General features: G+C 36.2%; 1 protein-coding gene across 1 annotated transcript; it reads left to right on the top strand.

The window, feature by feature from the left end:
• Nucleotides 1-10,549: 10,549 nt before the first annotated feature.
• Nucleotides 10,550-11,023, top strand: LOC145632771 (uncharacterized). Its single transcript, XM_081685111.1, has one exon. The coding sequence runs from the start codon at nucleotides 10,550-10,552 to the stop codon at nucleotides 11,021-11,023; it is 474 nt and encodes a 157-aa protein (XP_081541237.1).
• The last annotated feature ends 224 nt before the right edge of the window (nucleotides 11,024-11,247 follow it).

The following is an 11,247-nucleotide window of genomic DNA, read 5'->3' as shown; positions in this document are numbered from 1 at the left end:
CTAAGCATGATTTCTATATCATAAAATCAATAAATCAATTAAAGCACTTACTTGGATGTCTCGTACCTCTTTCTAATAACAAAATACACACGTTAGTAACTTCAAGGAAAATAATAATTAAAACAATTAAATCAAATAATTGAAATAGAGATTTGGGACCAAACCCTCATAAATTAAAACCTTTCACGTCTAGGCTGAAGGCAACTTCGAACAATGCTAGGTATGTCTAATGCTAACGTATGAGGAATTGTGTTTGTAAAAAGGGTTGGTTTAGAAAGAGAGAGAGAATCAAGAAATTCTTAATGAGAGTTGATGATTATTGATGAGAATTGATGATTGAAAAAATGGGAGATATGACCTTTATTTATAGAGAAAAAAGAGGGTAGAAGAATAAGAAAAGAATCCGAATTCGAATCGAAATAAAACTCGACGGACAACAGTTTTTGCGGATTTTGTTTTTATCATATCTTTTGATCTAGAAGTCCAAATAAGGCCCTGTTCTCTTCACCTTAAAAAAATAATATTAAGTAAAATTAATTTCAGTTCAGTAAAATAAGTTTAGTTCAGTAAAATTAATTTCAGTTCAGTAAAATTAATTTCTGTTTAGTAAAATTAAGTTCAGTTCAGTAAAATTCAGTTTTCTTAAAGAAGAATTATAATAGAAAATCAGTAAAAATAATTTCAGTTTAGTAAAAATAATTTAAGTTTAGTAAAAATAATTTAAGTTCAGTAAAATTAAGTTCAGTTCAGTAAAAATAAGTTCAGTTCAGTAAAAATAATTTCAGTTCAGCAAAATTCAGTTGAATCAAACAGGGCCTAAGACATATAATATGTCGTTGGAAGGCTCTTGAAGTCTACTTTTCAACCCAATTGGAATCAGATTAAAATCTTTTGTAGATAAAAAGATATGGCCGAAATAGTGGGACGGTGTCAATTTTGGATAGAGTTTCATGTCTCATTCATATCTTTTTCGTTATAACTCGGATTTAATATTATAATATATCACTGGAAAGATAATTTCAAGATCTATCCAACCATATAAAATTTGGATAAAGATTATGGGGCACGAAAATAATATCTGATTGTCTTTGATAACTTTAAATTCGAATAAAATTAGGATTAAAAAAAAAGGAAAGTTTTAAAAAAGGAAAGTTTTTATTTAACTCAAATTCTTTAATCTTATCTTTTCAAAAAGGATAATTAAGATCTTTTAAAAACTTATAGAAGCTTCTAATTAATCCTAATTAGTTTAGGAATAGGATTAAACCTTTGGACCCTCCACATGATCATTGGGTCGTAGGTAAAATCAGGTTTGGGCCCAGTTTAGTATTTTGGCCATAACTTCCTCATTATTCATCGGAATTGGGCTTATAATATATCGTTGGAAAGGTCTTTTCAAGACCTATCCACCTACACTATTATTGGACCCTTATCATGGACCAAACTAAACTGGAATGCACGTTTTTCATAAATAGGGTAAGAAAAAAAATATTTTCAAAAACAGAAAGAAGAGACATTTAATAAAAACATCCTCATCACTAGAATTTTCACACTTTCGCTTTGTTCGATAATCAAATGAAATGAAAGGTATTCATCACTGGGTTTGGTTTTGGGGAGACACATTTGGGTGTCTACAGAAGCCCCCACTTTGATTGAGTTTGGAGAAACGCAAGTTTCGAAAACAAAAGTCAAAGTAGCGATAAGGACGGAGAATGATTCAGAACGTTCTGCGATCCTAAACCACTCTTGTAACGCCGATACCTGCAAACTAGCGTTAGTTAAACAGATAAAAGAGTTAAGAAACGCGTATCTTGCACCGTCGAGCACACGTCTCTAGAGGTAACCGATTTGTTGTGAAGATCTTCCGCAAGCTAGAGAATACCGCCTGAAGACTGCTATGCCTGTAACTGCCTCCAATTTCCGCTGTGATAGTCTTTGAAAAGATCACTGCTTGTTGATCCTTAATGCTGCTATGCCAGTACGTCGGCGCTTTGCTGCTTGTGAACCAGTATGTCGGTGCTTTTTTTGTGATGACAATCCTCTTTTCTTTGGGAATAGTTGCCAACACAACTCTTGTATGACGTATGACAATCCGATTTAGGGAAAGTTGTCAATGCTTCGTAAAAATCCATCCTTGGAAATGTTGCCACGATGAAGCGACAATTCGTATCTCGGAAAATTTGCCAAAATCCAATTTTTGGGAAAAGTTGCCAATGCTTCGTAACAATCTGTCATAAGAACTTTGCTACGATCGACAATCCACATCTTGGAATATAACCTTTGAAAGCAATCCACCTTGGAAATTTTCCAACGCTATGCGATAATCCTTTTAGGAAAATATTAACACAATTGACAATCCGCGTCTTAGAACATTTGCCAAAAAAGAGTTGATCGACAATCCACTTTTGGGAAACTTTGCCACTTGCTGAAATGAATGACAATCCACGTTGAGGAACTTTTGCCGAAATTTATGATGAGTAGAGACCTACGACAATCCTTTGGGAAATTTTGCCATAGGGAACTGGGTGTATGACAATCCAATCTCAGAAAACTTGCCAAAGATCCATGAATGTATGACAATCGGAACTTGGAAAAACTTGCCAAACAAAGAAGGAGCACGACAATCCACGCTTGGAAACTTTGCCAGGGATGACAATCCAATCTTGGAAAAATTGTCGTTTGAAGAAGATGCGTGACAATCCATATATTGCAAATATTTTCAGTTGGAGATGACAATCCAATCTTGGAAAAATTGTCGTATAAGTGATGCGCTTGCTTTTGAACCGATTCCTTGGTGTTTGTAATGAGCCAATGCTTAGGCGCTTAAGCTAAGTGAGACGCTTTTTTGTCAGGTTAATCACTTACTACGATTGTAATCGAGCCGACTACTAATCATGTCAATTTGCTTATAGGGGCTAACTGGCGTACCAAGGAACCTGAAATCGCTGTATGAGGTCGAAATAACCATTCTGAGAGGCTTCGAGCTCTGTCGCTGGTGAAATATCGCTGGCTCCAAGAATTGGCTCTGTCACCAGACGCTGGGATCTAGCGCCAGGAGCTAAACTTTATCGCTAAACGACAGATGTTGTCGCCGGGCGACAGCCTTGTCGTCTGGCGCTGGAGTCGGGTCTTCCCTATTCTGCTCTTGTTGCCGCTGTTGCTTGGTTTTGCTCCGAACTTTGAGCTTGGTCGTTTCCTTTCAACCAAATCAGCTCAAATATTTTGTAAATTAAAGCTCTTCATCTCTAATTTACCGATCAATGTAACTCCTCTTATCTTGGAGGAATCTCCTTCATCATATTCGCGTTTTTTAAAAAAAAAAATCCGGGAATGTCCTCACTTGCTGGGATGCACCTGCATTTATATCTTTGACCATAGGACTTTGCTTATCTTTCTTTAGGGTTGACCTAAGACTTAGTGTTGACTCAATGTGATAACACGACATGACTCAATGTGTACATGCCTCGTGTGTGCATTGTAATGTGATTGTGCGACTCGAAAAATGCAAAAAGGCAAAAAAATTTCCGTCATTTTTGTGGAGGGTACCGACTTTCTCCCGAAAAACAAAGACGCGAAGAAATAAAGAAGCAAAGTTTTTGAAGGTGCATGTTGAATGAGCTTAGTCAAATGTCATTTGATACTATCTCTCAAGGTGCAAAGGTTAATTCATCTAGGTTATCTTAGTTGACTCAATGATGAAAGTATTTGGGTAACTTAGGCATGGAGGCTAAGCACTTCATACTTCGATGCAATAATGATTATGATTAATGAGTGATGTTGATATGACAAAGCATGCTTCAGCGTTGTGTTAAGATTTCATGACAAAGGGTTCCTAAGGGAAGTACTATTTGGTCATGTATCTGTGATGTGTGTGATAGTGATTCTAAAGTTATGCCGCAAAGGCTAAGTGTGTGGAAAGATATTATTTTTTAAAAGAGTCAAATGGTGGTGACTCTTAGGCTAGGTAAGCTAATGATGTAAGGATCAAGCCCCCAAGTTTAGCTCTAAGTGAATAGGGATGAGCATTGGAGATCCCTTGATATGAACATGATGTGTGAATGTGAATGTGAATATGAATGCATGTTTATTACGGCCGCACCTCGATGTGAGGTTGCCTACGTATCCGTTAGAAATCAGGCCGAACGTAGCTCTAGCCAAACCTCGCACAAGTGTGTATACCTTAAAAAGGTCTTTTGAAGGGTTGTAACGTGGTTAGGCTAAAGGTTATAGAAGAAGGATATAAAAGGCTCAAGACCCTAGATAAGCCCCCAAGGTGTGCAACTTTGCTATTGAATATTTGTATTTTCATGCTTGAGTTTCTACTCTTTTTTAGCTCTCTTTTCTCTCTCTCTCTTTTTTTTTTTTTTTTTTTTTTTTTTTTTTTTTTGCTTTAGCATTTATTTTATTTTTATAAGTGTGGGAAATCCCGATCATGCGGTATATCACTCACTTGGCATTCATGTTTCTCAGGAACGGTACCGAGCACTCGATAAGAGACGCAATCTAAGACATGTTCATATCAAAGACATGTTCATGTCAAAGACATTGGAACACTTGCCCTTTTGTACACTTTTATTTATTTATTTTTCTATTTTTTCTATTTTAATCTTTTGAAGTCACTCAATCTTTTTATGATATTGAAAACTGCATAAGTTGCACACTATCCCATCCCAAGGTTAGGTAGATATAGGTTGAAAAATGACAAGTGTATCGTTAGAGGAGGCTCAAAGTGGTTTATGAAGAAAGGACTGTAAATTAGAGAGGTGAAAGGCAATATGATGTGGCTACAAGGGGTGCCTCAAATCATTGGTATACCTTGTGCTTAGCTTGACAATGATTTTTTTATTTATTTATTTTTATTTTTTTTAATGCAATGTAATGAAATGATCATATGCAAGGAAATAAATACTCATTTTATTAAAAGGGAAAAAGAAAGATTCTACAAAATTAATCTAAGGGAAAAGAAAGGTGTCTATGCTAGACTTATTGGGGGAAAGGGTAAATAAAAAAAGAAATAGAAAAAAGAGGTCATGAAATCTCGTCGTTGAAGCTCGCCTCTGTCTTGTGTCGTTTGCTTCATCATCACCCAGTCTTCTCGTTAGCTAGAGGCAATGGGATCTTATTTGCTTATATGAGATCTTGAATGAGATTTTGAAACCTATAGCATTCATCAGTAGTATGACCGCGTCCTCGATGGTACTTGCAATGAGAGTTGGGATTCCATCTTGAAGATCGATTTTCTGGCGTTGGATCCTCGGTAGGGGCAATAGGTTAATCCTCGATCGTAGAGACGGTCGAAAGCAGCATCGTAGGTCATTCCAATGGGTGTGATTTCTCTCCTAGGTTTCTTTTTATATCCTTGATTTTCCATGGCTAAGACACCGTTATGGTCAAAGGTACTAACATTATTACTAGAGTGGGCGTTTTCGGAAGAAGAAGGATTATCGTTCTTCTTTCCTTTCCAGCCACCGTGGTTACTATTGTTAGTAGCTTTTTGCTTTGCGAGGTCATCTTCGATTTCAATTCCGATGTCATAAACGACTTTGAAAGTATTCAAATTATGTTGATACTTTAAATGCTTCGAATACTTCTCTTGGAGATTCTTGATAAACATCCTCACAGATTCTTTTTCAGTGGGCACCTCAATCATCTTAGCGGAGGTTTCCCTCCACTTATTGAAGAAAGAAGTAAAGCCTTCATTCTCTTTTTGTCTTAGCATCTCGTGTTGTCAATAATCGGTTTCAACTTGAATATTGAACTTATACCTATCAATGAAAGCGTTCACTATTGACTCCCAAGTAGAGGTTCTCTCTTTGCCAAGGGAGAAGAACCATTGTTGGCAAACAGTTTCAAGAGATAGAGAAAATATAGAGGGAAACACTTTCTTATCAATACCCTTAATACTCATTATTGTTTCAAAAGCTCTTAGATGAAAATAAGGGTTGTCAGTTGCCTTGAATTTCGGGATGTCGTTGGCATTGAACTTCTGTGGAAGAAGCTCCTTGTCCACCGAGACCCCTTGTGAACTAATGCCTTGAAATTAGTAGTCACTAGATATCTTGCTCAAGCTCTCTTGCATGAGGTCCATCTGTTGTTGCTTCATAGGGTCATTGATTTTGAGGGTTAAAACCTTCAATGCTTCATTCACGGTAGCCAATTGATTCCTAAGTTCATTGACTTCTTCTTGACTTGCCATTATTTCAAGCATTATCCCTAGCTTGAACCCCACTGTGATCATACACTAAAGTACGGTGGCGTCCAAAGGGAAAGAAGATAGAGCAAAAGAGTCGCCAACAAGTTTTAGGAACTTGTAAACCGTTCACGAGGTGAAGGTTACACCCCTTAACGATCCAGGAGATCGTCAACTCCAATAGGTCTGGAACCATGACTGCTAGTTCGGGGATGAAGGTACAAATCCAACCTAAAAGAGATTGAACCTGCCCTAATAATAGGCCTCTACTTTATTCTGATCGTATTCATGTGCGCTTTTCTGACTAACATGCAATCATTAGGGTTAACCCTAAACCTGTTTATCTATGTTGGTTGAATATTAATGCACAAATAAATCTATTATTGGCGATCACTTGAATTATAATCAAATTAACCCTAAACAAGATTATTAATTATCTTATTAAGCGTGATTACAAATACAAATTCCTTTTAAACATGCATAAAAGGCGTGATCAAGAAATAACAATAAAATATAATCAAGCAACATAATTATCATCATAAAAATAATAATAATAAATCATAACCATGTTAAAGCATAATAATAATAGTAAGATCCTAGGCATGATAATAACAAGATTAATAACAAGCCCTAGCATGTCACTAGACAATAAATATCAAAGCTTTAACCCTAACATGATACTATTATGAATATTAGGAAGAGAATAAAATGTATCGTAGGAATCATGATTGATATAAGCAAATCACCCTAAATATCATACTAAAGAAAGCATCCTAATATGATACTAGGAACATCCTAAACATGATACTAGGAATCAATAAAACATCCTAATATGATACTAGGAATCAAAATAACAATCTAAGCATGATTTCTATATCATAAAATCAATAAATCAATTAAAGCACTTACTTGGATGTCTCGTACCTCTTTCTAATAACAAAATACACACTTTAGTAACTTCAAGGAAAATAATAATTAAAACAATTAAATCAAATAATTGAAATAGAGATTTGGGACCAAACCCTCAGAAATTAAAACCTTTCACGTCTAGGTCGAAGTCAACTTCGAACAATGCTAGGTATGTCTAGTGATAATGTATGAGGAATTGTGTTTGTAAAAAGGGTTGGTTTAGAAAGAGAGAGAGAATCAAGAAATTCTTAATGAGAGTTGATTATTATTGATGAGAATTGGTGATTGAAAAAAGGGGAGATATGACCTCTATTTATAGAGAAAAAAGAGGGTCGAAGAATAAGAAAAGAATCCGAATTCGATTCGAAATAAAACTCGATGGACATCAGTTTTTGCGGATTTTGTTTTTATCATATCTTTTGATCCAGAAGTCCAAATAAGGAATATAATATGTCGTTGGAAAGCTCTTGAAGTCTACCTTTCAATAAAATTAAAATAAGATTAAAATATTTTTTATATAAAAAGATATGGCCGAAATAGTGGGACGGTATCAGTTTTGGATAGAGTTTCATGTCTCATTCATATCTTTTTCGTTATAACTCGGATTTAATATTATAATATATTACTGGAAATATAATTTTAAGATATATCCACCATATAAAATTTGGTTAAAGATTCTTAGGCACGAAAATAATATCTGACTGTCTTTGATAACTTTAAATTCGAATAGAATTAGGATTAAAAAAAGGAAAGCTTTAAAAAAGGAAAGTTTTTATTTAACTCAAATTCTTTAATCTTATCTTTCAAAAAGGATAATTAAGATATTTTAAAAACTTATAGAAGCTTCTAATTAATCCTAATTAGTTTAGGAATAGGATTAAAACTTTGGACCCTCCACATGATCATTGGGTCGTTGGTAAAATCCGGTTTGGGCCTAGTTTAGTATTTTGGCCATAACTTTCTCATTATTCATCGGAATTGGGCTTATAATATATCGTTGGAAAGGTCTTTTCAAACCCTATCCAACTACATTAATTTTGGACCCTTATCATGGACCAAACTAAACTGGAATGCACGTTTTTCATAAATAGGGTAAGAAAAGAAATATTTTCAAAAACAGAAAGAAGAGACATTTTAATAAAAACATCCTCATCACTATACTTTTCACACTTTCGCTTTGTTTGATAATCAAATGAAATGAAAGGTATTCATCGCTGGGTTTGGTTTTGGGGAGACACATTTGGGTGTCTACAGGAACCATTACGTTAAGATTAAAAATTAAAAATAATTAGGAAAATTTTAATTTTGGTACCTCAAAAATTGGCCTATTTGAATTTTCGCACCTGTTTAAATTTTTTTTTTAATATTGATACCCATCAAATTAAATTTTAAAACTGTAGCTTTTGGTACCTCCGTTTGTTTTCTGTCAACTTTACCGTTTGTGGATCCCACATATTTAACTTCCCTCCTTTTACCCTTTCTCTCTCTTCGAATTTAATAAACTTCCCCCCTTTTTACCCCAAGTCTCTCTGAGCCTTGTTCCTCCATAATCATCTCCCAACCAAATTCATTAACTCCATTGTTGAATGTGAATCACAACTCTCTCCCTTGTCAAATTGAAGCCTTCATTTTTCTCTTTTTTTTTCATTATAGTTTATCCAATTGACTTAAGCGTGTGTTGTTTTGACTGGAACAAGACAACATCAACTGGGAAAGACTGGACCTAGGATTCGTCATCTTCATTGACTGTGGTAGGAGATTCTCCTGACAACAACCAGGTATGATTCCTTGAACTATTTGTAGCGGTCCACTAATGGTTAATTGTGCAATTGTGTTGAAAAGTTTGGGTATTTTTGGAAAATAAAGAAGTAAACCCTAGGGGACTGTGTTTGGATTAAATTAAGCATTTTATTGTAATTGATGGTTTTAGAAGCATGTGGTAGGGTATTTGTGTCGGTGGACTCACTTAATTTTGTGCTTTAGTGTTTTGAACTGCTTTAGGTTGTCACATGCTTTGTTTACAGTTGTTCTTAGTATGGATTTGTTTCTTAACTTGTAGATTACACATATGGACCAACTTGATAACACTGTTGACATTAAGCTAAGATTGTTTGGGGGGTTTTGTGTTTAAGAAAAGAAAGTTGACTGAGCATCAAGTTTATGAGGCTGCTTCTGTGTATTGGAAGTTGGGTGTACCTCTGTCCTTTATAACTGTGGGGCACTTGAGATGGTTAATTGCTGAATGGTTTAGGAACAAGGGGTTGGTAGTCCCTTACATATATGTGTTATGGTACAAAGAGAAGGGACACACATGGATGACTGGGAAAAGAAAAATAGAGGATGATGAGGCTGTAAAGGGGTTTCTTGAGGCCAAACAAAAAGATGGGCACCTAGAGTAGTATTGTACTGTATCTGAAGAAAGCCCTGAACAAACTGATCCAGTTGAAACAGCAGGCCCAAATCAAACCCAAACACTTAGCCCACCCAAGAACAGTGTATCCAAGCCAACACTTCAAGCTAGCAGGCCCACTAAACTTACTCCAAAAAAGGCTTGTACTTCAGTAGTTAGGAGGAGCCCTAGGTGGCAATTATCTAACCCAACAGAAAATGTTATAATAGTAAGTGAGCCAATACTTAGGAGGAGTCCTAGATTTTCACCAAAAACTGATAAGAGGGTGGGAGTGTTAAATGAGAAGTTGAAACCCGCAGATGATAAAAGGAAGGGGAAACCGAATGAAGAGGTTGGGCTAAGAAACAAGAGACTGAAATTAGAGGAGAAGGGAAAGGGTAAGTTTTAAAAGAAGCTATTCATTGATGATGAGGAGTCTGATCCTGGATCTTCAAGTGAGGATTTAAGTGATATTGATATTGATTGGAATCCAGGAGAGGAGGAAGATGGGTATTTTGAAGATGAAGGGTTGGATCAGGGTACCGGTAAGATTCTAGGAGAAGTCAAAAGGAGTTTGGAAATAGTGCAGCATGGTGGTGTTTCAGGTCAGGGAAGCCATGAGAAGTTGGATCAACTAGTTAAAGATCTTGGGCAGGGTGAGTTTGAACTTAAGGAAGAAGACAGTGATGATGATGAGTTGAGGAGTTACATGGCTCTGATGAAGAGGAAGATTACAGTCCATGGTTTCGAGGGGAGACAAATTTCAAGAAACCTGTTGTGTTGGTGAAGAATTAGAAATTCAGCAACATTTTGGTGCTTAGGAAAGACATAAGAACTCATGCAATTGAAAATAGATATGAGTTCTATTTCCTGCAGAACAACAAAGAGAAGTTAACCACTTTTTATTGGAGGAGATGTGGTTGTGAATGGGATTCAAAGAGGAGCAAGCTACCTCTGTGTAAATGCAGTGAGGAAGTTAGGAGGTGTAGGTACAAGGTGATTGCTAGGCCTCTATTCCAGAGTAGTGCTTGGTAAATTCAAGATCTCAGGCTAGAGCATAAATGTATGAGGAGAAATATAAATGCAAATGTCACTGCAACCCCAGTTGGAAGATTAGCAGCTTTAGGGACAAAGTGTTAAGTGATTTGGGAATCAAGATTGGGTACTACAAGGCATGGCTAGCCAAAGATAGGGCAAAATTTATGACTTATGGGTCATCTTCTGAACAATTTTCCAAGTTTTGGGACTATGGGAAGGTTGTACAGAAATATAACCCAGGGACTGTGGTGAATGTGGTGGTTGATCAGTTGGACAGGCGAGAACCACCATTATTCTTGAGGATGTATGTGTGCCTTTCCCCATTGGTTAGGAGTTTCTTAAAAGGATGCAGGACACTGATAGGGGTAGATGGTTGTCATTTGAAAGGTTCTTATCCAGGTCACATTCTAGTGGCTGCGGGGAAGGATGGGAACAACAACATCTATTCCTTTGCTTGGGAAACTGTTGAGGTTGAGAATAAGGAAACATGGTGCTGATTCTTGGAATGCCTGAAGAAAAGTCTTGATGATTTAGCAATGGGAGGTGGCTTCACTTAGATGTCAGATAGGAAGAAGGTAGGCTCAAACATAATAGTTTCAATTTGATCAGTTATGTAAATGTTAGTGCTTATGATTATGTTATGGTATTGTGTGACAGGGTTTGCTTGAAGCTTTTGAAGAGATGGTCCCCTTTGCTGAGAAGAGGTTTTGTGTGAGGCACA

This window comes from Chenopodium album, chromosome 1 (genome assembly GCF_948465745.1).
Source record: "Chenopodium album chromosome 1, dcCheAlbu1.1, whole genome shotgun sequence".
Classification (NCBI taxonomy): domain Eukaryota; kingdom Viridiplantae; phylum Streptophyta; class Magnoliopsida; order Caryophyllales; family Amaranthaceae; genus Chenopodium; species Chenopodium album.
The sequence above is the reverse complement of the archived record's forward strand: the minus strand, read 5'-3'. Positions and strand labels throughout refer to the sequence as shown.

Bases quoted from the DNA above. Each gene is read 5' to 3' on its own strand.
- LOC145632771 (XM_081685111.1), top strand. From the start codon at position 10,550: ATGTATGAGGAGAAATATAAATGCAAATGTCACTGCAACCCCAGTTGG.